This window comes from Salvelinus namaycush, unplaced genomic scaffold (assembly GCF_016432855.1).
Source record: "Salvelinus namaycush isolate Seneca unplaced genomic scaffold, SaNama_1.0 Scaffold296, whole genome shotgun sequence".
Taxonomy (NCBI): Eukaryota; Metazoa; Chordata; class Actinopteri; order Salmoniformes; family Salmonidae; genus Salvelinus; species Salvelinus namaycush.
This window is the reverse complement of record NW_024059852.1, coordinates 127,476-154,871: the sequence shown is the minus strand read 5'-3', so window position 1 is coordinate 154,871 and position 27,396 is coordinate 127,476. Positions and strand designations below refer to the sequence as shown.

At 44.6% G+C, this 27,396-nt stretch overlaps 1 protein-coding gene across 1 annotated transcript in view; it reads right to left on the bottom strand.

The window, feature by feature from the left end:
- Nucleotides 1–27,396, bottom strand: part of LOC120039728 (protein TANC2-like) — a gene marked incomplete at its 5' end in the record, with an annotated part of 221,089 nt that overhangs the window by 77,602 nt on the left and 116,091 nt on the right. Inside the window, one exon of the mRNA XM_038985132.1 lies at nt 5,079–5,156. Coding sequence (XP_038841060.1) covers nt 5,079–5,156 — 78 coding nt within the window. The remainder of the gene's footprint in view (nt 1–5,078; nt 5,157–27,396) is intronic.

The window sequence follows — 27,396 nt, the reverse complement described above, 5'->3', positions numbered from 1 at the left end:
CACCAGCCCCCCCTCTGTCCCCCCCCCCCCCCCCCCCCCCCTGTCCAGAAGAAACACTGGCTGACATCGTCCTGTTAATGGACTCAAATGGGAAGTATGTTCAGGAGAATAAACTTTTCCCTAGACACAAAACGAAAAAGGTGTGATGCCCAACAACGCAGAGTGCCATGGAGCTGCTTGATAAGGCCCATCTCGGGTCGCCAAGCCACATAATCATACATACCGGAAGCAACGACCTGCGTGCTCAGCAGGAGAGGGTGGCCACTTCACTACGGGGAGTGATTGAGAAGGCCTCCGCAATCTTCCCCAACTCAAGAATCGTAGTGTCAACCCTTCTACAGAGGAGGGACTTCCACCCTGCCACAATCCAAAGAATAAACGCCAGCCTATCCCGGGACTGTGCCCTGCGACCCAATGTACACCTGGCCCACCATCCCACCCTCGATCTGGACTGTCTCTATGACCATGTTCACCTGTACAGGGAGACAGTCCCCATCCTTGCCAAGACTCTCAAGGACGTCGCTTTAAACCGCAGCCCGACCTCTCCACCCAGGAACAGCGGAGCAATCTCCACCCCGCCGAGATCACCGAGACAACACCCCGGACCAGCACCCTGGAACCCCCAGCCACAACCACAGCACCACCAATCTCAATTGCCACCACAGCCAGCACAGCACAGACCACCGCAGCCCAGCTTCAGAGCCACCCAGACGAGGCCTCTCACCCCCCTGCCCCCCACCGCAGAACCACACTTGGAGGAACCACAGTCCAGCAGGCAGAGCTACGCACAGGCTGTGAGAGGAGCAACTGGCCCAGCCCCCACCAACGATATTAGTGACATTAAACAAATGCTGAGTCTACTATGCTCACATGTGATAGGCCGAGGGTCATGGTAAGATGAGCACAAGAACTCCACCATCCTCACACTACATCCACCCAAGTGGCATGACACAAATTCTATCTTAAATGATAAACAAATCACATTTGCAAAATAAGAGTTTACTTTAATTGAAAAATCATATTTTAATAGTTCTTGTTGGATTGTGAGTGTTTGTCTCATTTTGAAGGTAAAGAATAAAAAAAAGTTAGGAAATCTTTTTACATTGCATGTTGGAATTTACAAGGATTGAAGTCCTCTGCTTTTGGGCTAAAGAGCAGAAACCCAGACTTCCTGAAATAAATTGATGATGTTGATATTGTAGTACTACAGGAAACATGGTGCAGAGATGATGTTTCCACTGGCTGTCCACTAGGTTATAGGGAGATAATCATACCATCCACTAAATTAAAAGGAATCAAACAGGGCAGAGACTCAGGGGCAATGCTAATATGGTATAAATCTGAACTAATTAATTCAATCGAATTGATCAAAACAGGAGAATTCTTTATCTGCTTAAAAATCAACAAGGAGGCTATCTTGACAGATAGCGTCTTCCTCTGTGCTACATACATTCCCCCCTCAGAATCACCCTACTTCAACGAAGAGAGTTTCTCCATTCTAGAGGGGGAGATTAGTCACTTTCAGGACCAAGGCAACGTACTGGTCTGTGGAGACCTGAATGCTAGAACAGCAGAAGAACAAGACACTATTAACAGTCATGGGGATAAACACCTACCAGGAAGCAACAACCTTTCCCTCCCCACATACCCCCACAGAAACAACTATGACAAGGTGAAAAACAAAAACGGAGCACAGCTCCTGAAGCTCTGTCGAACACTGGGTCTGTACATAGTCAATGGCAGGCTGAGAGGGGACTCTTTTGGTAGGTACACCTACAGCTCATCCCTTGGCAGCAGCACTGTAGACTACTTCCTCACCGACCTAAACCCAGAGTCTCTCAGAGCCTTCACAGTCAGCCCACTAACACCCCTCTCAGACCACAGTAAAATCACAGTGTATCTGAGAAGAGCAGAACCCAACCATGAAGCATCACGGCCCAATAAATTACATGGTACTAAACAGGCCTATAGATGGAGTGCAAACAGTACAGACATCTACCAAAAAGCAATTAGTAGACAAAAAAATTAACTTTTTAGCCTTAACATTCTCCTTCAGCAATGAAGGTGTACATTTGGCCGTTAGGAACATAAACTTTATATTTGACAAATTAGCCTCTTTGGCTAATTTAAAGAAGCATAAGAGCAAACCAAAAATAACAGATAATGAAAAATGGTTTGATAAGGATTGCAAAAATCTAAGAAAGTCATTGAGAAATATATCTAATCAAAAACACAGAGAAGCAGATAACAAAAATATACGCCTTCAATATGAGGAAACACTGAAGCAATACAAACACACCCTAAGAACAAAAAAGGAACAGCACATTAGAAATCAGCTGGATGGAATTGAGGAATCCATAGAATCAAACCACTTCTGGGAGAATTGGAATAAATTAAACAAACCTCATCATGAGGAATTGGCTATCCAAAATGGGGATATGGGGAGAAATCACTTTGCAAACCTCTACAGCAATATAACAAAGAGCCCAGAACAAAAAGATATACAAGAAAAATTACAAATCCTTGAATTAGCAGTCAAAGACTATCAGAATCCTGTGGATACCCCAATTACAGAAGAATAATTATTGGAAAAACTATGCACTCTCCAACCCAAAAAGGCCTGTGGTGCTGCTGGTATTTTAAGTGAAATGATCAAATATACAGACCACAAATTAAAATTGGCTATACTCAAACTCTTCAACATTATCCTCACTGCAGGTATTTTCCCCGATATTTGGAACCAGGGATTGATCACACCAATCTATAAAAATGGAGACAAATTTGACCCAAATAATTACAAAGGAATTTGCGTTAACAGCAACTTGGGGAAAATTCTCTGCAGTATTATAAATAGCAGACTACATCATTTCCTTGACGAACACAACGTCCTGAGCAGAAGCCAGATTGGATTTCTAAAAAATGATCGTACAACAGACCACATTTACACCCTCCACACTCTAATTGATAAACAAGTTAACCAAAACAAAGGCAAAATCTACTCATGTTTTCAATTTGGCACGAAGGTCTTTTTTATAAACTAATAGAAAGTGGTATTGGAGGGAAAACATATGATTTTATTAAATAAATGTACACTAAAAACAAATGTGCGGTTAAAATTGGCAACAAGCAAAGAGAGTTCTTCTCTCAGTGGCGGGGAGTGAAACAGGGCTGCCCAATAAGTCCAACACTTTTTTAACATCTACATTAATGAATTGGCAAAAACCTTAGAAGAATCGGCAGCACCTGGTATCACCCTACACAACACTGAAATCAAGTCTCTGCTGTATGCAGATGACCTGGTGCTGCAGTCTCCCACTAAAGAGGGGTTACAGCAGCACCTAGATCATCTGCACAGGTTCTGTCAGACCTGGGCTCTGACCGTTAACCTAAAAAAAACAAATATAATGATATTCCAAAAAAGGTCCGGAAATAAGGATGACAAATATAAATTCTATTTGGACACAGTTCTATTAGAACACACCAAAAACTACACATATCTAGGACTAAATATCAGCAACACAGGTAGCTTTCACATGGCTGTGAATGAGCTGAGAGACAAAGCAAGAAGAGCATTCTATGCCATTAAAAGGAACATCAAAATCGAAATTCCAATAAAAGAAATTAAATCGGTTATAGAACCAATTGCTCTATATGGGAGTGAAGTATGGGGTCCAGTCTCTAATAATGAATTTACCAAATGGGACAAACATCCAATCGAAATACTGCATGCAGAGTTTTGCAAGACTGTATTGCAAGTGCAAAGAAAAACTCCAAATAACGCATGTAGGGCAGGATTGGGCCAATACCCCCTCCTCATTCGAATAGAAAAAAGAGCCATCAAATTTTACAACCATCTAAAAACAAGTGACCCCAAAACATTCCATCACACAGCTCTACAATGTCAAGAGATGAAACCAGAGAAGAGTCCCCTCAGCCAGCTGGTTCTGAGGCTCAGTTCACCAACCCAAACCAACCCCATAGAGCCTCAGAACAGCCCTCAGAAAATCTGGCCCAACCAAATCATCACAAAACAAAAAGAAAAATATATCACCTATTGGAAAGACACCACAAAAAATCAAAGTAAACTTCAATGCTATTTGGCTCTAAACAGACAGTACATGGTGGCAGACTATCTGACCACTGTGACTGATAGAAAACTGAGGAAAACATTGACTAGGTACAGACTCAGTGAGCACAGTCTGGCTATAGAGACCGGTCGTCACAGACAAACCTGGTTGCCCAGAGAGGACAGGCTGTGCTCACTCTGCTCCAGGGGAGAGGTAGAGACAGAGCTGCATTTCCTATTACACTGTGACAAATACTCAGACCTAAGAGAATATTTCTTTCCCAAAATTATAATTCAATACAAAGAATTTGAAACTATAAAAGATGAAGAAAAAATCTAATATTTATTGGGTGAAAAGCCAAAATGTGCAGTTTTGGCAGCCAAATATTTGTCCTCCTGCCACAGCCTGAGGGACAGCCAGTGAAAAGTGCAAAGTAAAGTTGATAATATTTCCCATCTTGTTTTGTTTTGTCTTTCATACCAGGTCATGTGTCTTCTCAGTCATGTTGACACTGGTCTACTACCATTGATTTAATGTATTGTTGTTCTGATTAATATTGTTGTTGTAGTTGTTGTTAATGGTAATCCCATGTCCACTACTACTATTATTATTGCTTTTGGTCCCACCATTTATTTATATATAAATATATATATATTTTGTATATATATACATATATATTTTATTTTTATTTTTCGATATGTATACTTTGACAATGTAAGTAATAATGAACTTGCCATGTTAATAAAGTCAATTGAATTGAATTGAATTGAAGAGAGACAGACAGACAGAGACAGAGAGAGAGAGAGACAAAGAAAGAGACAGAGACAGAGACAGACAGAGACAGACAGAGAGAGAGACAGAGAGAGAGAGACAGAGAGAGAGCGAGAGAAAGAGACAGAGAGAGAGACATAGAGAGAAAGAGACAGAGAGAGAGAGACAGAAAAAGAGAGAAAGAGACAGGGGATTTGGTCCACAGAGTAGTGTAACACACCCAGTAGTGTAACTACCTACCTTGACCAGTGTGGCTCAGGTGGGGATGGTTCTCTAGACTGGGCGAGCGGGGGTCTGCCAGGTCCTCATTCCCTCCATCTGCAGATGAGGAGTGAGAGAAAGAAGAGAGAGAGAAAGAGAGAGTGAGTGAGTGAGTGAGTGAGTGAGTGAGTGAGTGAGTGAGTGAGTGAGTGAGTGAGTGAGTGAGTGAGTGAGTGAGTGAGTGAGTGAGTGAGTGAGTGAGTGAGTGAGTGAGTGAGTGAGTGAGTGAGTGAGTGAGTGAGTGAGTGGTCTGCTGGGATGTAGACCAGAGACACCAACCAGGCCTTTGTCCAGAGCCCAGGGCCAGCCCCTGAGAGGACAGCCTACAGCAGAACTGTTACAATACTGAGAGGAGTGTTGGTCCACAGAGCTAGTCCCTCTGGATAAGTGGGAGACTTGTCAGGGTAGGACTGGTGGTACAGTACAGTTTACTGACAGAGCTACAGCCAGTCGTGTTATCTAATGATATGAGGATGAATACAGTGGGACCAGACAACTGAGAGATTGGCTCAGGGATGGATTTTCGGGGACAGATTAATCACAGTGGATGGAGCAGGGCTTGGTTAGGGGGTTGATGCAATGGCCAGCGCCCGCTTTGCCTCTCCACTACAGTCTGTTTGACAAGGCCAGCCCCTCTCTAATGCACAGTAATCAACAGTATAGCCATACAACTAAGGCTGTGGCCCAAACGGCACCTTATTTCCTATAAATTGCACTACTGTTGACCAGAACTCTATGAGCTTGAGCTATGGTCAAAAGTAGTGCACTAAATAGGGAATAGGGTGCCATGTGGGAAGCAGCCTAAAACTACAAGGGGCTTAGTGGCATACCATGATTCATTCTGAAATCACACATCCCACTCAAATTAAGCCAACCCATTTATAAACAAGCTGTTGTTTGAAAGTTATCTAAGCCAATGGATTTCTCTGTCTGTAGTAATCAGCTTGCCACTAAAGTACAAAGCGGTGTGGGTCTTTATTGCAAAGGGTCGTGTAATCTGGCCATGGCGGATACGCCACGTTTCCATCAACGGGTCCCGTGTGTGTGTGTGTGTGTGTGTGTGTGTGTGTGTGTGTGTGTGTGTGTGTGTGTGTGTGTGTGTGTGTGTGTGTATTCACCCAAACAAACACTTGTGTATATGTTCTGATCATCAACCTACAATACACAGACTGGACATCAGTACACAATCTGCTGTTGTACCCATACAAGGTAGATTGGGCTGCTGATGGAAAGATCTAGCTTGTAGACAGACCAATAGAATTCCGGAGAGGGCCTGAGCGTTAGTGTGAGAACTGGGGCAGTAGTTCCTGACTGCCAACACCCCCCTCACCACTTTGCCTAAGTTCTATTCTGTTCTCTTTGAAACAACCCAATGACAAACAGCCTACACAGTGGAGCTGAAAGCATCACCATGAAATCATATCAAATCAATAAAGTGAAATCTGTCACTACGCAACACTAATCCCTCAATCGACAGTGCAGACCAGAGGAGGCTGGTGGGAGGAGCTATAGGAGGACTGGCTCATTGTAAAAGCTGGAATGAAATAAATGGAACGGTATCAAACAGATCAAACATATGGAAACCATATTTTAATCTATTCCATTTTATTCTATTCCAGACATTACAATGAGCCCATTCTCATATAGTTCCTCCCACCAGCCTCCAATGGTGCAGACAAATATCACACTATCTGACCTAATTCAATGGGCCTAGAGATTAAAGTTAGCCCAACCATTTTGCTATGTGAACAGCAAGACTGTGGATGGGTTGTGAACAGAGCTCCTATATGTAGCTAGTACAGTAGAGAGGTCAACTTTGTGTTGACTAAAGGTCTAAATCAAGGCTACAGGGACAATAGAAGGGAATGACCCACAATTCACACTGCTGTGTGTGTGCGCGTGTGTGAGAGAGCGGCGGCAAGCGGGGCAGTTTGTCACCCGCTGTATTATCCAGCCTGACAGACCAAAGACAATGCTGTCAGCTCTTATGTAATGTTACTTTGAGAATGGACCTGAGTGCTGAGCCAGCTGGAATAGCTGCTCCCACCAGGAACATATATATATATATATATATATATATATATATATATATATATAGAGAGAGAGAGAGAGAGAGAGAGAGAGAGAGAGAGAGAGAGAGAGAGAGAGAGAGAGAGAGAGAGAGAGAGAGAGAGAGAGAGAGAGAGAGAGAGAGAGAGAGAGAGAGAGAGAGAGAGAGGGGAAGGAAGGAAGGAAGGAAGGAAGGAAGGAAGGAAGGAAGGAAGGAAGGAAGGAAGGAAGGAAGGAAGGAAGGAAGGAAGGAAGGAAGGAAGGAAGGAAGGAAGGAAGGAAGGAAGGAAGGAAGGAAGGAAGGAAGGAAGGAAGGAAGGAAGGAAGGAAGGAAGGAAGGAAGGAAGGGCTGACAGAGACAGGTAAGGGGAAAGAGTTGAGCCAGCAGTTTTACCAACTCAGATCTGTTAAGGCTTTAATGCAATTTAGACAAATCCTTGATGGAATCTCAGCTTAAGTTGTGTTTCTAGCTACAGTACATGTTTCTTTAGCCTAAGTGCCCTGAGCAAACATTCAAATGAATGGCGTATTCCAATTTGCAAAGCAGCCGATGCCTCATGTTTTCAATTAAAGAGTAAAAGACAAGGGCCTCCCAAGTGGCGCAGCGGTCTAAGGCGTGACTACAGAACCGGGTTTGATCCCAGGCTGTGTCACAGCCGGCCGTGACTGGGAGACCCATGAGGCGACACACAATTGGCCAAGCGTAGTCCGGGTTAGGGGAGGGTTTGGCGGGCCGGGCGCATGCACGCTGATATGGTCGCCAGGTGTACGGTGTTTAATCCGACACATTGGTGCGGCTGGCTTCCAGGTTAAGCGAGCATTGTGTCAAGAAGCAGTGCTGCTTGGCAGGGTCGTGTTTCGGAGGACGCATGGCTCTCGACCTTCGCCTCTCCAGAGTCCGTACGGGATTTGCAGCGATGGGACAAGACTGTAACTACCAACTGGATATCATAAAACTGTGGAGAAAAAGGGGTAAAAGTACAACAACAAAAAAGGGTAAAAGAGAAGAGTACACAGAAACAATGCAGACTACAATACGGTTTCCTTTGTTTCCATGTTGTCATATTCTGCTGAGCTTGCGGCTACAATAATGTAATGTCATTCATTTGAGCTTCTGCTTCCCTTCTCTCCCCCTGAGCCCTCCCAGGTCTGACCTGTATTCCACTAGATATTCTACAGTAATGAACAGACAACACAGCACCAAGGCGAAACATACTTGGAATTAATTTAATCATACACTTCGGGTGCTGCAGCATAGTAGAAACGGCATACTGCACTATACACAGCCTGGTTAACAAAAGCAGTTAAAATGCTACAAAATCATGAACAAAAACCATTATCAAGGGCAAATCCACAGTAACCAAATTACGCCGAGACGATTTTTCACATTAAAGTCAAACAAAAAACATTGACTTAAAAGTTTAACCAACCACACAACTCTATGAACAATGACTTTTTTCAACATTTTACATAGTAAATAAATAAATAAAATAATTAACTGGAAAAACTGTGAAGATGCAAAGTTTGGTAACAGAATTACAGTAAAATCTCCCTCAGTTTTATTCTGCTACATAACTTTGTCCTGCACAGTTCTTCCTGTAAATGTGTATCAAATGTTTAGTGGAAATTGTTAAAAGTAGTCTGTGGTTTTACCATGGAATTGCCCTCAGACCATTCTGCTGATCCCACTAATGGCCTCCTTCTACACTCATCCTTCTCTCTGAGCATGAATTAATTCATCTATGAATGAATGTATGTAACTGTGAGGAAGGGAGTCTGTGAGACAGGGAGGCTGTGAGACAGGGTGGCTGTGAGACAGGGAGGCTGTGAGACAGGGTGGCTGTGGGGCAGGGTGGCTGTGAGACAGGGAGGCTGTGAGGCAGGGAGTCTGTGAGACAGGTAAGCTGTGAGACAGGGAGTCTGTGAGACAGGGAGTCTGTGAGACAGGGAGGCTGTGAGACAGGGTGGTTGTGAGACAGGGTGGTTGTGAGACAGGGAGGCTGTTAGACAGGGAGGCTGTGAGACAGGGAGGCTGTGAGACAGGGAGGCTGTGAGACAGGGTGGCTGTGGGGCAGGGTGGCTGCGAGGCAGGGAGGCTGTGAGACAGGGAGGCTGTGGGGCAGGGTGGCTGCGAGGCAGGGAGGCTGCGAGACAGGGAGGCTGTGAGACAGGGAGGCTGGGAGACAGGGAGGCTGCGAGACAGGGAGGCTGTGAGACAGGGAGGCTGTGAGACAGGGAGGCTGTGAGACAGGGTGGCTGTGAGACAGGGAGGCTGTGAGACAGGGAGGCTGTGAGACAGGGAGGCTGTGAGGCAGGGTGGCTGTGGGGCAGGGTGGCTGCGAGGCAGGGAGGCTGCGAGGCAGGGAGGCTGCGAGACAGGGAGGCTGCGAGACAGGGAGGCTGTACTGTACAATTATTCAGACAGGGCCAGGGCCAAAGCGATGAATGGTGACGCATGAGAGGGGCTGATCTGCGTCAAGTGCTGGCCGCCAGCTCTACCACTCTACAGGGTCCTGGAAGGAGGTGTTAGTGGAACAGGAAGTACAGAGGGAGGGTGAGAGAAGAGAGAGAAAGGGATAAGAGAGCATGAGAGAGGAGAAAAATAGGAGAGAGGAAAGAGAGACATGCAGAAAAGAGCAGTTAAATTCTACAACCACCTAAAAGGAAGCGATTCTCAAACCTTTCATAACAAAGCCCTCACCTACAGAGAGATGAACTTGGAGAAGAGTCCCCTCAGCCTGCTGGTACTGGGGCTCTGTTCACAAACACAAACAGACCCCAAAGACCCCCACGACAGCAACACAATTAGACCCAACCAAATCATGAGAAAACTAAAAGATAATTGCTGGCCACATTGGAAAGAATGAACAACAAAACTGAGCAAACTGGAATGCTATTTGGCCCTAAACAGAGAGTACACAGTGACTGACCCAAACTTAAGGAAAGCTTTGAGTATGTACACTCAGTGAGCATTGCTATTGAGAGAGGCCGCCGTTGGCAGACCTGGCTCTAAAGAGAAGACAGGCTATGTGCACCATATTAGAGACACATTATCCCTCAGATTACACAGAACCACAATCTTGATAAACTCCCCTATCTATTGGGTGAAATACCACAGCATCACAGCAGCAATATGTGTGACCTGTTGCCCAAGATAAGGGCAACAAGTGAAGAACAAACACCATTGTAAAGTGAGTCTGTAATACCAACATGTTTCAAGCAGACCACCATAGTACCTGTGCCCAAGAACACTAAGATAACCTGCCCAAATGACTACAGACCCGTAGCACTCATGTCTGTAGCCATGAAGTGCTTTGAAAGGCTGGTAATGGCTCACATTAACCCCATTATCCCAGAAACCTTAGACCCACTCCAATTTGCATACCGCTCAAACAGCTCCACAGATGATGCAATCTCTATTGCACTCCACACTGCCCTTTCCCACCTGGACAAAAGGAACACTTATGTTAGAATGCTATTCATTGACTACAGATCAGCGTTCAACACCATAGTGCCCTCAAAAGCTCATCACTAAGCTAAGGATCCTGGATTTCCTGACGGCCCGCCCCAGGTGGTAAGGGTAGGTAACAACATATCTGCCACACTGATCCTCAACACTGGAGCCCCTCAGGGGTGCGTGCTCAGTCCCCTCCTGTACTGTACTTCCTGTTCACCCACGACTGCATGGTCAGGCACGACTCCAACACCATCATCACCTACCGAGTGGTGCAGCAGTCTAAGGCACTGGATCGCAATGCTTGAGGTATCACTACAGACCCGGATTTGATCCGGGCTGTGTCACAGCCGGCCACAACCGGGAGACCCATGAGGCGGCGCACAATTGTCCCAGAGTCGTCCGGGTTAAGGGAGGGTTTGGCCAGCCGGGATGTCCTTGTCCCATCTCACTCTAGCGACTCCTGTGGCGAGCCGGGCGCATGCACGCTGACATGGTCGCCTGGTGTATGGTGTTTCATCTGACACATTGGAGTGGCTGGCTTCTGGGTTAAGTGTGTCAAGAAGCAGTGCGGCTTGGCAGGGTTCTGTTTCAGAGGATGCATGGCTCTCGACCTTCACCTCTCCCGAATCCGTACGGAAGTTGCAGCGATAGGACAAGACTGTAACTGTCAATTGGATATCACAAAATTGGGGGTAAAAGTTAATAAAATAAAAAATAATTGTGAGCGTAATGTTTACCATTCATTTCTGCTGGTTTATTACCCCTGTTTATTTCCATTTTTTATTTCCGGTTTGTTTATTGTCTATTCCACTTGCTTATGCAAGGTAAACATACGTTTCCCATGCCAATAAAGTCCTTTGAAATGAATTTAGAGAGAGATGAGAGACGAGACAAAGATTTAAATACTTTTTTTAAAGAGCTAAATTCTTCAACCACCTAAAAGGAAGAGATGGCCACACATTTCACCACAAAGCCCTCACCTACAGAGAGATTAACCTAGACAAGAGTCCCCTCAGATAGCTGGTTCTGAGGCTATTTTCACAAACACAAGCATGCCCCACAGAGCCCCAGGCCAGCAACACAATTAGACTCAACAAAATTATGAGAAAACAAAAAGATAACTATTTGACACACTGGAAAGAATCAACCAAAAAACAGAGCAATCTGGAATGTGATCTGGCCCTTAACAGAGAGTAGACAGTGGAAGAATACCTGACCACTTAACTGAGAAAACTGGAATGATATTCGGCCCTAAACAGAGAGTACACTGTGGAAGAACACCTGACCACTGTGACTGACCTAAAATTAAGAAAAGCATTAACTCAGTGTGCATAGCCTTGCTATTGAGAAATGTCTATATTCTTTGAAAACTTTTGTGAGCATAATGTTTACTGTTCATTTCTGATTGTTTATTTCCGTTTTGTTTATTGTCTATTCCACTTGCTTTGGCAATGTAAACATATGTTTCCCATGCCAATAAAGCCCTTTGAATAAAGAGAGAGGGGGAGAGAGGGGCATCCCTCCCACACTATGAACCTCTGAGACAGTATTGAGTGGGTGGGCTTTGCCAGAGAGACACACAACCAATCAGCAGCCTGAGGTACTAGGGTATTATATAATACAAAGACACTCAAGTGACTGACTACTGGCTAGGCTTGGGCGGTATACCATATATACCCTATACCTGGGTATTTGGAAAAAGCCACGGAATGGCTTTTCGATACCGTCAATACCTTCAAATCTATTTATTATACGTTTTTCGATAAATGTAAATGTTTCTAGCTACTTTAAGTAAATACCTGCAGTCAACTTGTGCAATACATTAGGAGATAAAGCAAATTGCGTTCTTCATTTCACTGGTCACATTAATTTACATTATGAAGCTTACCGTAGTTCCCCAGAGCAGTTGAGCCAGTCACGTGTTTGTTTGTAAATAGCACAATGGCTGAACGAGGGAGCAGGTGAGTCCAGCTGTTTATTTGGTGTAACTTGCTAGTTATCTCAGTAAGTGGCTGAATTAATAAGGAGACGGGGCATCATATTGTGTTATCTATCTGCCGTGTTTGACAAGTCAAAGCTCTATAGATGAGTTATCTGTACAGCTGCCACTGCTACTATTTTGACTTCCTTGTGTTTATTTTTGTATCATTTCCGTTCTTGGCCCCTCAGTCTGGTCTCACCCCCCTCTTCTCCCAGCAGAGCAGGCAGACCTGTTGCCCTAGCAACTTTACACAGACAGAGCATGTTACATGCTGCTCCAGAGCCAGTGCTGTTCTTCCTTCAGACAAACATGCGTCGAAACTTTGCTCATTTGCACAATATCTCACATTTGCTTGTAAATGTCCAAACTCACCAAAAATGACATTCAGTAGCTCCCACCTTATATGTATAACTTCATGAGCTGGGTTGCCTGTCTTTGCAACGACTTTGTTGTTTGTGCTCGTAAGACTATTTAACCAGCAGCCTTTATTGAAAAAATTGAATTTAGTTAGCATTATGTTAATAGACACCCAATGGGCTGAGAGAGAGAGAGACATGGTTCTATTGATCAGGCCCATGGAGAACTGCCTTTTTTAGACCCCATATTCTACACATCAAGAAGCAGCACCAAACCAACTGAGCAAAACAGTGTAAAGACAACATCTCTCATCAAGAAGCAGCACCAAACCAACTGAGCAGAACAGAGTAAAGACAACATCTCTCATCAAGAAGCAGCACCAAACCAACTGAGCAGAACAGAGTAAAGACAACATCTCTCATCAAGAAGCAGCACCAAACCAACTGAGCAGAACAGAGTAAAGACAACATCTCTCATCAAGAAGCAGCACCAAACCAACTGAGCAGAACAGAGTAAAGACAACATCTCTCATCAAGAAGCAGCACCAAACCAACTGAGCAGAACAGAGTAAAGACAACATCTCTCATCAAGAAGCAGCACCAAACCAACTGAGCAGAACAGAGTAAAGACAACATCTCTCATCAAGAAGCAGCACCAAACCAACTGAGCAGAACAGAGTAAAGACAACATCTCTCATCAAGAAGCAGCACCAAACCAACTGAGCAGAACAGAGTAAAGACAACATCTCTCATCAAGAAGCAGCACCAAACCAACTGAGCAGAACAGAGTAAAGACAACATCTCTCATCAAGAAGCAGCACCAAACCAACTGAGCAGAACAGAGTAAAGACAACATCTCTCATCAAGAAGCAGCACCAAACCAACTGAGCAGAACAGAGTAAAGACAACATCTCTCATCAAGAAGCAGCACCAAACCAACTGAGCAGAACAGAGTAAAGACAACATCTCTCATCAAGAAGCAGCACCAAACCAACTGAGCAGAACAGAGTAAAGACAACATCTCTCATCAAGAAGCAGCACCAAACCAACTGAGCAGAACAGAGTAAAGACAACATCTCTCATCAAGAAGCAGCACCAAACCAACTGAGCAGAACAGAGTAAAGACAACATCTCTCATCAAGAAGCAGCACCAAACCAACTGAGCAGAACAGAGTAAAGACAACATCTCTCATCAAGAAGCAGCACCAAACCAACTGAGCAGAACAGAGTAAAGACAACATCTCTCATCAAGAAGCAGCACCAAACCAACTGAGCAGAACAGAGTAAAGACAACATCTCTCATCAAGAAGCAGCACCAAACCAACTGAGCAGAACAGAGTAAAGACAACATCTCTCATCAAGAAGCAGCACCAAACCAACTGAGCAGAACAGAGTAAAGACAACATCTCTCATCAAGAAGCAGCACCAAGCCAACTGAGCAGAACAGAGTAAAGACAACATCTCTCATCAAGAAGCAGCACCAAACCAACTGAGCAGAACAGAGTAAAGACAACATCTCTCATCAAGAAGCAGCACCAAGCCAACTGAGCAGAACAGAGTAAAGACAACATCTCTCATCAAGAAGCAGCACCAAGCCAACTGAGCAGAACAGAGTAAAGACAATATCTCTCATCAAGAAGCAGCACCAAACCAACTGAGCAGAACAGAGTAAAGACAACATCTCTCATCAAGAAGCAGCACCAAACCAACTGAGCAGAACAGAGTAAAGACAACATCTCTCATCAAGAAGCAGCACCAAACCAACTGAGCAGAACAGAGTAAAGACAACATCTCTCATCAAGAAGCAGCACCAAGCCAACTGAGCAGAACAGAGTAAAGACAACATCTCTCATCAAGAAGCAGCACCAAACCAACTGAGCAGAACAGAGTAAAGACAACATCTCTCATCAAGAAGCAGCACCAAACCAACTGAGCAGAACAGAGTAAAGACAACATCTCTCATCAAGAAGCAGCACCAAACCAACTGAGCAGAACAGAGTAAAGACAACATCTCTCATCAAGAAGCAGCACCAAACCAACTGAGCAGAACAGAGTAAAGACAACATCTCTCATCAAGAAGCAGCACCAAACCAACTGAGCAGAACAGAGTAAAGACAACATCTCTCATCAAGAAGCAGCACCAAACCAACTGAGCAGAACAGAGTAAAGACAACATCTCTCATCAAGAAGCAGCACCAAACCAACTGAGCAGAACAGAGTAAAGACAACATCTCTCATCAAGAAGCAGCACCAAACCAACTGAGCAGAACAGAGTAAAGACAACATCTCTCATCAAGAAGCAGCACCAAACCAACTGAGCAGAACAGAGTAAAGACAACATCTCTCATCAAGAAGCAGCACCAAACCAACTGAGCAGAACAGAGTAAAGACAACATCTCTCATCAAGAAGCAGCACCAAACCAACTGAGCAGAACAGAGTAAAGACAACATCTCTCATCAAGAAGCAGCACCAAACCAACTGAGCAGAACAGAGTAAAGACAACATCTCTCATCAAGAAGCAGCACCAAACCAACTGAGCAGAACAGAGTAAAGACAACATCTCTCATCAAGAAGCAGCACCAAACCAACTGAGCAGAACAGAGTAAAGACAACATCTCTCATCAAGAAGCAGCACCAAACCAACTGAGCAGAACAGAGTAAAGACAACATCTCTCATCAAGAAGCAGCACCAAGCCAACTGAGCAGAACAGAGTAAAGACAACATCTCTCATCAAGAAGCAGCACCAAACCAACTGAGCAGAACAGAGTAAAGACAACATCTCTCATCAAGAAGCAGCACCAAACCAACTGAGCAGAACAGAGTAAAGACAACATCTCTCATCAAGAAGCAGCACCAAGCCAACTGAGCAGAACAGAGTAAAGACAACATCTCTCATCAAGAAGCAGCACCAAACCAACTGAGCAGAACAGAGTAAAGACAACATCTCTCATCAAGAAGCAGCACCAAGCCAACTGAGCAGAACAGAGTAAAGACAACATCTCTCATCAAGAAGCAGCACCAAACCAACTGAGCAGAACAGAGTAAAGACAACATCTCTCATCAAGAAGCAGCACCAAGCCAACTGAGCAGAACAGAGTAAAGACAACATCTCTCATCAAGAAGCAGCACCAAGCCAACTGAGCAGAACAGAGTAAAGACAATATCTCTCATCAAGAAGCAGCACCAAACCAACTGAGCAGAACAGAGTAAAGACAACATCTCTCATCAAGAAGCAGCACCAAACCAACTGAGCAGAACAGAGTAAAGACAACATCTCTCATCAAGAAGCAGCACCAAGCCAACTGAGCAGAACAGAGTAAAGACAACATCTCTCATCAAGAAGCAGCACCAAACCAACTGAGCAGAACAGAGTAAAGACAACATCTCTCATCAAGAAGCAGCACCAAGCCAACTGAGCAGAACAGAGTAAAGACAACATCTCTCATCAAGAAGCAGCACCAAACCAACTGAGCAGAACAGAGTAAAGACAACATCTCTCATCAAGAAGCAGCACCAAACCAACTGAGCAGAACAGAGTAAAGACAACATCTCTCATCAAGAAGCAGCACCAAACCAACTGAGCAGAACAGAGTAAAGACAACATCTCTCATCAAGAAGCAGCACCAAACCAACTGAGCAGAACAGAGTAAAGACAACATCTCTCATCAAGAAGCAGCACCAAACCAACTGAGCAGAACAGTGTAAAGACAACATCTCTCATCAAGAAGCAGCACCAAACCAACTGAGCAGAACAGAGTAAAGACAACATCTCTCATCAAGAAGCAGCACCAAACCAACTGAGCAGAACAGAGTAAAGACAACATCTCTCATCAAGAAGCAGCACCAAGCCAACTGAGCAGAACAGAGTAAAGACAACATCTCTCATCAAGAAGCAGCACCAAACCAACTGAGCAGAACAGAGTAAAGACAACATCTCTCATCAAGAAGCAGCACCAAACCAACTGAGCAGAACAGAGTAAAGACAACATCTCTCATCAAGAAGCAGCACCAAACCAACTGAGCAGAACAGAGTAAAGACAACATCTCTCATCAAGAAGCAGCACCAAACCAACTGAGCAGAACAGAGTAAAGACAACATCTCTCATCAAGAAGCAGCATCTCTCCAGTACTTGCATTCCCCCCTTTTCCATTTCTCTCTCTACCTCCATAATAATAATGATAGTGAATGTTATTTATAAAGTGCATTTCTGGCACTCAAGGCTAGCTACCATCACACAAATCACTACCATCACCCTCACTCTCTTCAACTATTTGTCTGTCTTCCCCTTGTCTCCCTCCCCTGTCTACCTCTGCCTCTCTCTTCCACCTGTCTCCCTCCCCCTGTCTCCCTCTGCCTCTCTCTTCCACCTGTCTCCCTCCCCCTGTCTCCCTCTGCCTCTCTCTTCCCCCTGTCTCCCTCCCCCTGTCTCCCTCCCCTGTCTCTCTCTTCCCTCTGTCTCTCTCTTCCTCCCCCTGTTTCTCCCAGCAGAGTGATAGTGCACAGTCACCTCTGCCTCTCTCTGACCTCCAGTGTACTGTAGGAGATGTGAGTCCCCTGCTATGGAGCCATATGTCTGTCTCTACTAATCACTACACCAACTTCACCAGGGAAATACATCCTAAAAGATCCTGACTCTGACATAAACAAAGCATTTCTAGAGGAAGACTAAGAGCCTGTCCAAAATGGCACATTATTCCCTTTACAGAGCCCTATAAGCCCTGGTCAGAAGTAGTGCACTTTAGGGAATAGGGTGCCATTTGGGACGCAGAGGAGCATTTCAGTGCAGTGCAATCAATAATAAACCATGTGAGTCATCCATGGATGTACACAGACGCCATTTAAATGGACATGGTTTCTAAACAGGAGAATCAAGGATGAGCATTAGGGTAATGAGGGCAACAGTATGTTTCGTTACATCAAAGTGTCATAGCGATAAATAGCCCTAACAACAACAGTACAATAATAGTAGAAAGACCACACGAACAACATAGCTTTGGAGAAGAAAAAAAAGTCCATCCGAGAGGAGAGACATCATTTGATGTCAGATATGAAAGGTGTCATTGGGTGTTATTTTATTCCAATCTGAGTGCAGAGTTTTCAAACAGCAGGGGCCAACCATTAGTCCAGAGAGAAGAGACACAGGAGAAGATAGAAATAGGGATGGGGGAGGGAGGGAGAGAAGGAAGCAATGAGAGAGAGAGAGAGAGAGAGAGAGAGAGAGAGAGAGAGAGAGAGAGAGAGAGAGAGAGAGAGAGAGAGAGAGAGAGAGAGAGAGAGAGAGAGAGGATACTTTATGGAACACAAAGCCTTCACTATCTCATTCTGGAATATCCAAGGCCTGAGGTCATCTGCCTTTGGCCTAAAGGAACATGGACTTCATCAAAGAAATCAGAAATACAGACATTGTCATCCTACAAGAAACATGGTATAGAGGAGATGGACCCACTGGTTGCCCTCTAGGTTACAGAGAGCTGGTAGTCCCATCCACCAAACTACCAGGTGTGAAACAGGGGGTATGCTAATTTGGTACAGAGCAGACCTAACTCACATTTGGCTTGAAATTCAAAAGGAAATTATCTCAACAGAGAAAAATGTACTCCTGTGTGCTACCTATATTCGACCACTAGAATCCCCATACTTTAATGAAGACAGTTTCTACATCCTGGAGGGGGAAATCAATAATTTCCAGGCCCAGGGTCATGTAGTACTAGTCTGTGGCGACCTAAATGCCAGAACTGGACAAGAACCTGACACCCTCAGCACACAGGAGGACAAACACCTGCCTGGAGGCGACAGCATTCCCTGCCCCATTTCCCCCCCTAGGCACAACTACGACAACATAATCAACAAAAACGGGTCACAACTGCTGCAGCTCTGTTGCACCCTGGGTATGCACATAGCCAATGGTAGGCTTCGAGGGGACTCCTATATTAGGTACACCTATAGCTCATCTCTTGGCAGTAGTACTGTAGACTACTTTATCACTGACCTCAACCCAGAGTCTCTCAGAGCGTTCACAGTCAGCCCACTGACAACCCCTATCAGATCACATCAAAATCACAGTCTACTTGAACAGAGCAATACTCAATCATGAGGCATCAAAGATAAAGGAACTGAATAATATTAAGAAATACTATAGATGGAAGGAAAGTAGTGTGGAAACCTACCAAAAACAACAAATTCAATCCCTTTTAGACAACTTCCTGGACAAAAAGGTCCACTGTAATAGTGAAGGTGTAAACTTGGCAGTAGAAAACCTAAACAGTATATTTGACCTCTCAGCTTCCTTATCAAATCTAAACATTTCAAACAGAATTACAAAGAAAATTAACAACAATGACAAATGGTTTGATGAAGAATGCAAAAACATAAGAAACAAATTGAGAAAACTATCCAACCAAAAACATAGAAAAACTATCCAACCAAAAATCTGAGCCTCACTATGGTGAATCACTAAAACAATACAGAAATACACTACGGAAAAAGAAGGAACAGCACATCAGAAATCAGCCTACTATAATTGAAGAACCAATATACTCTAACCACTTCTGGGAAATTTGGAAAACACTAAACAAACAACAAAGAGTTATCCATCCAAATCGGAGATGTATGGGTAAACCACTACTCAAATCTTTTTGTCCCTATTACAAAGAACAAGCTGCAAAAACATATACATGATCAAATACAAATATTGGAATCAACTACTAAAGACTACCAGAATCCACTGGATTCTCCAATTACATTGAAGGAACTACAGGATAAAATACAAACCCTCCAATCCAAAAAAGGCCTGTATTGTTGATGGTATCCTCAATGAAATTATAAAATATACAGACCACAAAATTCCAATTGGCTATACTTAAACTCTTTATCATCATCCTTAGCTCTGGCATCTTCCCCAATATTTGAAACCAAGGACTGATCAGCCCAATCCAACAAAAGTGGAGACAAATTTGACCCCAATAACTACTGTGAGATATGCGTCAACAGCAACCTTGGGAAAATCCTCTGCATTATCATTAACAGCAGACTAGTTAATTTCCTCAGTGAAAACAATGTCAAATTGGCTTTTTACCAAATTACCGTATGACAGACCACGTATTCCTCCTACACACCCTAATTGACGAACAAACAAAACAAAACAAAGGCAAAGCCTTCTCATGCTTTGTTGATTTGACTCAATTTGGCATGAGGGTCTGCTATACAAATTTATGTAAAGTGATGTTGGGGGAAAACATACAAAATTATAAATACATGTACACAAACAACAAGTGTGCGGTTAAAATTGGCAAAAAAAACATTTCTTTCCACAGGGTCTTGGGGTGAGACAGGGATGTAACTTAAGCTCAAACCCTCTTCAACATATATATCAACGAATTGACGAGTACAACGTAAAACACCAAATAATGCATGCAGAGCAGAATTAGGCTGATACCCGCTAATTATCAAAATCCAGAAAAGAGACGTTAAATTCTACAACCACCTAAAAGGAAGCGATTCCCAAACCTTCCATAACCTACAGAGAGACGAACCTGGAGAAGAGCTCCCTAAGCAAGCTGGTCCTGGGGCTCTGTTCACAAAGAAAAACAGACCCCACAGAGCCCGAGGACAGCTACTAAATCATGAGAAAACAAAAAAAGAATTACTTGACACATTGGAAAGAATTAACAAAAAAAACTGAGCAAACTAGAATGCTATTTGGCCCTAAACAGAGAGTACATAGTGGCAGAATACCTGACCACTGTGACTGACCAAAACTTAAGGAAAGCTTTGACTATGTACAGACTCAGTGAGCATAGTCTTGCTATTGAGAAAGACCGCCGTAGGCAGACCTGGCTCTCAAGAGAAGACAGGCTATGTGCACACTGCCCACAAAACGAGGTGGAAACGGATCTGCACTTCCTAACCTCCTGCCAGCTGTATGACCATATTAGAGACAGATATTCCCTCAGATTACACAGATCCACAAAAATGTGAAAACAAACCCAATGTTGATAAACTCCCATATCTACTGGGTGAAATACCACAGTGTGACATCACAGCAGCAAGATGTGTGACCTGTTGCCACAAGAAAAGAGCAATCAGTGAATAACAAACACCATTGTAATTACAACCCATGTTTATGTTGATTTATTTTCCCTTTTGCACTTTAACTATTTGCACATCGCTACAACACTGTATATAGCCATAATATGACATTTGAAACGTCTTTATTATTTTTGGAACATCTGTGAGTGTAATGTTTACTGTTCATTTTTATTGTTTATTTCACTTCTGTTTATTATCTACTTCACTTGCTTTGGCAATGTTCACATATGTTTCCCATGCCAATAAAGCCCTTATATAGAATTGTAATTGATAGAAAGTGAGAGAAAGAGAGAAGGGAAAAGGGCTAGAGAGAGAGGTAGAGATAGAAAGTGAGAGAAAGAGGGGGGAAATGGCTTGAGAGAGAGAGAGTAATATGACATTTGAAATGTCTTTATTCTTTTAGAACTGTTGTGATGTTTACTTAGAGAAGAAGGAGAAAGAGAAAGAATGAGAGAGATAGAGAGAGAGAGAGAGAGAGAGAGAGAGAGACAAAGAGCGAGAATGAGAGAGAGCTAGGGGAGACAGTATGTCTGTGCTGTTCCCTCTCTTTCCTCACACTCTCTTATTCTTATCCTCTTGTTATCTTATCTCTTGTCACTCACTCTGTCCTTAACAACACTGGTGATATATGCTCGCACACACAACCACATCAACTCCATTGCAGGCAGAGGAGAGACTGTGAACAAGCAGGCTTGAATAATGAAACATGATCAAATATAAATGAACTAGTGAACACAGTATGTGACTGCCAGCTTGTAAACAACTGCCAAAACAATCCCTCTACCCAGTCATTTAAGAAGATATATATTTTACAAATGCCAAAACAATCCCTCTACCAGGTCAGTTAAGATATATATTTTACAACTGCCAAAACAATCCCTCTACCCAGTGTGACGACCCTCCCACTCTGTCTGCCAAATTATTTCTCTTTGCTCTTGTTTTCCTTAATAGGATGTCGGTGGGCAGAGCCGGGAGGGTCGTCAGCGAAATGGGACACCCCTGTGCTCGGGTGTGTCCCAGGATAAAGGCACCTCTTCCCCATTCATTGAGGAGACTCTCTCCATGCAGACACACTGTTAGTTTGGTTGTGGCAATTTTGTTTGTTTGCTTTGGCACCTCTCAACACCCTGCATTATCACATGTATGCATGTAAACACTCACTTACACTACTGATTACTGATTACATGCACCATTGTGAATTGTATTTAGTTTACTTTATTTAATAAATACATTTTGTTATTCCTTGTCTCCACGTTGTCTCCCTTTTGTTACGAACTTGAAGCCGGTTCGTGACACCAGTAATTTAAAAAAATATATATTTTACAACTGCCAAAACAATCCATATACCCAGTAATTTAAAAAGATATATTTTACAACTGCCAAAACAATCCCTCTACCCAGTCATTTAAGAATATAGGATTTAGTAATTACAGTAATTTAAAATGGATTAGTATTCTTGAAAAACAATGTGTAAATATGATTTCTGTCTGGCATGACTGGTAGCCTATAGTCTGAGGGTGGGTTTGGGTAGGGGGCCTGCATCCAGTGTCTGCTCTAGAATGCACAGTCTGAATCTGAGGGTGGGTTTGGGTAGGGGGCCTGCATCCAGTGTCTGCTCTAGAATGCACAGTCTGAATCTGAGGGTGTCTGCATGTGTGTGTCCACTCTGCCTTTTCCCAGCGCATCAGTCCAGTCTGGCCAAATAAACATGTCCCCAGACATGATGGATCCTGTCCCTTCATACGTGTCAGAGAGGGAGGGGAAAGTTTGCCCCCATATACTGCAAAAGGGTGGGAAATTCACAGTATTTCACCGTAATTGAATGGGATTGGTGCAAGCAGGTTGGCTGCTAGGTCATGTGTTTACACATTACAGTAAATCAATGGATATTTGGTGTTTTATATCACTTGCCCTTCTAAAGGCCTTAACAAATGCTTCCAGACTGGCAGTGACTACAGGGCAACACATACCAATAGGACATGGCTAAATACTCAACCATTAAAAGTTTAAGACTTGCAGCAACTCCAATCTGTTCCTGTCACGGCCGTCAAAAGGAGACCAAGGCGCAGCGTGGTATGCGTGCATTCTTTAATATAAGAATGAACACTGAACAAAACTAACAAAATAACAAAACGAACCATGAAGCTATACAAATGAGTGCTGAACAGGCAACTACACATAGACAAGAACCCACAAAACCAAAAGGGAAATGGCAACCTAAATATGATCCCCAATCAGAGACAACGATAAACAGCTGTCTCTGATTGGGAACCAATTCAGGCCACCATATACATACATATACCTAGACAATACAAAACCCCTAGACAATACAAAACCCCTAGACAATACAAAACTAGCATACCCACCCTAGTCACACCCTGACCTAACCAAAATAATAAAGAAAACATAGATAACTAAGGTCAGGGCGTGACAGTTCCCTATACATTTAAAATAGATTGGGGTCTATAACCACATGAGTTAAAGCCCATATACAGCCTTTCAATTTATAAATACATGTAAAATCATCACTATGTTTATTATATGAAAATATTATTTTGAATTTCCCAGAACGTCTTTTTTTATTTTTTTTATCCCCTTTTCTCCCCAATTTTTCGTGGTATCCAATCGCTAGTAATTACTATCTTGTCTCATCGCTACAACTCCCGTACGGGCTCGGGAGAGACGAAGGTCGAAAGCCATGCGTCCTCCGAAGCACAACCCAACCAAGCCGCACTGCTTCTTTAACACAGCGCGCCTCCAACCCGGAAGCCAGCCGCACCAATTTGTCGGAGGAAACACCGTGCACCTGGCCCCCTTGGTTAGCGCGCACTGCGCCCGGCCCGCCACAGGAGTCGCTGGAGCGCGATGAGACAAGGATATCCCTACCGGCCAAACCCACCCTAACCCGGACGACGCTAGCCCAATTGTGCGTCGCCCCACGGACCTCCCGGTCGCGGCCGGCTGCGACAGAGCCTGGGCGCGAACCCAGAGACTCTGGTGGCGCAGTTAGCACTGCGATGCAGTGCCCTAGACCACTGCGCCACCCGGGAGGCCCCTGAACGTCTTTTTGCCATTGAAATGCTCAGTTGGATTGTGTGGGCGTGTTCATACAAATGTAAATATATTTACATACACAGCCCTGCTTGGCGGATATGATCGTCTAGACTCCTACCCTGCTTACCACTTCAAAGTAGGAAGATATATTTAAACAATAAGGAACGAGGGGGTGTGGCCAATATACCATGGTTTAGGGCTGTTCTTACGCACAACGCAACACGTAGTTTGGAAATATAATCCCCAAAAAAGGAAATCATGTTTTTGACTGTACTGCCCCTTTAAATTGGCACAGCACTCACACAAACAAGTGCAACAAATATAGCATCTTACAAGGCATGCCTCAAAATATGTTAATGAGCCAGAAACAAAAATAACATGCACCCACTAGTGGTCAAAAGGTTTTTGGCACTCCAAAAATACAGTATGGTACTGTATTATGTGGGGTGGAATTACAGTACCATTTGAAATACATCAATTCTTTCCCCACCCACAACATTTTCCCATAATGTACCATAATTTACAGTATTCTGCAGTATAATGCTTTCACAGTATTTGACTGTTAATAGCCAAAATGACTGTATAAATTAGTTTTCCATTACAGAGTACTAGCATACACACATGTACAGTACACACTCATTGAATTAACAATATGCAAATATTTTATAATCGCTGTGTTAATTTGTGTTTCCTGTGACCCCAGTAAGTTGTAAGGTGAAATAATGAACAAGATTGATGCCCATCTATTCAGTATTTTGGCAGCTACCTATTTAAACACTATGCTACTATCATCTTTCAATATAATACTATTCCTCAGTCTGTACGTTCACACACAGCAAGGGTACTTCCTCCTATTGAAACCTCACAGTGCTCCACAGCCAATGAGCCCGTCCACATCAAGAGCTACAATGAAGGAGTTCCTCGACTGACAAAAACAACAGGATGTTACTGCTACTGCAGATGCGGGGGGAGAGACAGTGTGGGGCAAAGTCTTACAGCATAAATATTTACTGAGACCGTATTTTAAATTGCTCAGTGTTCACAATCAAATGTTGTTCTAGAGCTTGGAGGGTGGGGTGTGAAGAAGAGGTAGATGAAGAGGATGGGGGGATGACGGGATGACGGTGAGGAGGGAGGAGGGGAGACAGATGGAGTTGCGAGGAACATCATTAGCCCACCTGAGGCTAAAACATTAAGCTCCCTGCTCTCCTGTTACCTCTTCCTCTCTTCCCTGTCTACCTCTCCCTGTCCCTGTCTCCTCTCAGCCTCTCTGCCTTTCCCTGTCCCTTTCTCCTCTCAGCCTCTGTCTTTCCATGTCCCTGTCTCCTCTCAGTCTCTACCTCTCCCTGTCCCTGTCTCCTCTCAGCCTCTCCCTGTCTCCTATCAGCCTCTCCCTGTCCCTGTCCCTTTCTCCTCTCAGCCTCTCTGCCTTTCCCTGTCCCTTTCTCCTCTCAGCCTCTCTGTCTTTCCCTGTCCCTGTCTCCTCTCAGTCTCTACCTCTCCCTTTCCCTGTCTCCTCTCAGCCTCTCCCTGTCCCTTTCTCCTCTCAACCTCTCCCTGTCCCTGTCTCCTCTCAGCCTCTCCCTGTCCCTTTCTCCTCTCAGCCTCTCCCTGTCCCTGTCTCCTCTCAGCCTCTCCCTGTCCCTTTCTCCTCTCAGCCTCTCTGCCTTTCCCTGTCCCTTTCTCCTCTCAGCCTCTCCCTGTCCCTTTCTCCTCTCAGCCTCTCTGCCTTTCCCTGTCCCTTTCTCCTCTCAGCCTCTCCCTGTCCCTGTCTCCTCTCAGCCTCTCTGCCTTTCCCTGTCCCTGTCTCCTCTCAGCCTCTCTGTTTTTCCCTGTCCCTTTCGCCTCTCTACCTCTCCCTGTCTCCTCTCAGCCTCTGCCTTTCCCTGTCCCTTTCTCCTCTCAGTCTCTCTACCTCTCCCTGTCTCCTCTCAGCCTCTGCCTGTCCCTTTCTCCTCTCAGTCTCTCTACCTCTCCCTGTCTCCTCTCAGCCTCTGCCTTTCCCTGTCCCTTTCTCCTCTCAGCCTCTTTACCTCTCCCTGTCCCTGTCTCCTCTCAGCCTCTCTGCCTTTCCCTGTCCCTTTCTCCTCCCAGCCTCTTTACCTCTCCTTGTCTCCTCTCAGCTTCTCTGCCTTTCCCTGTCCCTTTCTCCTCTCAGTCTCTCTACCTCTCCCTGTCTCCTCTCAGCCTCTGCCTTTCCCTGTCCCTTTCTCCTCTGTTTCTCTACCTGTCTCCTCTCAGCTTCTCTGCCTTTCCCTGTCCCTTTCTCCTCTCAGTCTCTCTACCTCTCCCTGTCTCCTCTCAGCCTCTGCCTTTCCCTGTCCCTTTCTCCTCTCAGTCTCTCTACCTCTCCCTGTCTCCTCTCAGCCTCTGCCTTTCCCTGTCCCTTTCTCCTCTCAGTCTCTCTACCTCTCCCTGTCTCCTCTCAGCCTCTGCATTTCCCTGTCCCTTTCTCCTCTCAGCCTCTCCCTGTCTCCTCAAAGCCTCTCTACCTCTCCCTCTCTCCTCTCAGCCTCTCTACCTCTCCCTGTCCCTGTCTCCTCTCTACCCATCCTCTCTCTCCCTGTCCCTGTCGCCTCTCTACCTCTCCTCACTCTCCCTGTGCCCGTCTCTCAGCCTCTCTACCTCTCCTCTTTCTCCCTGTCCCTGTCTCCTCTCCTCTCCTCTCTGTTTCTCTACCTCTCCTTGTCCCTGTCCCTGTCTCCTATCCTCTCCTCTCTGTTTCTCTACCTCTCCTCATCCCTGTCCCTGTCTCCTCTCCTCTCTCAGTTTCTCTACCTCTCCTCGTCCCTGTCCCTGTCTCCTCTCCTCTCTGTTTCTCTACATCTCGTCGTCCCTGTCCCTGTCTTCGCTCCTCTCTCAGCCTCTCTACCTCTCCTCTAGCTCCCTGTCACTGTCTCCTCTCCCAGCCTCTATCTCCCAAAATATTCCTGGGTGAGCTGAGTGGGTGGGTGAAAGATGGAGGGTGGGATATGGCGATGGGGAGAGAGAGAGAATGAAATGGTGGGTGAGAGATGGCCATGGTAACACTAGATGCTGGAGGAGCAGTGTGGGTGCTGCTCAATGATGTATCTCCCAAAGATAGAATCACAATGATAGAATTTTAGAACAAGGAAGGATATAAGTATTCATTATGCATGTACAACCTGTGTTATTATGAAGAAAAGCAGTGGTCAAACATTACACAAGAACAGAGCTGAGAGGACCCACCAGACACACACACCTGCTAAGAGGTGTATAGTGTTGTTATTCCCTCCCCTATTCTCCACCCAGCCCTTCAGTCCAGACTCTCAGAGTTCCCTGTATCCA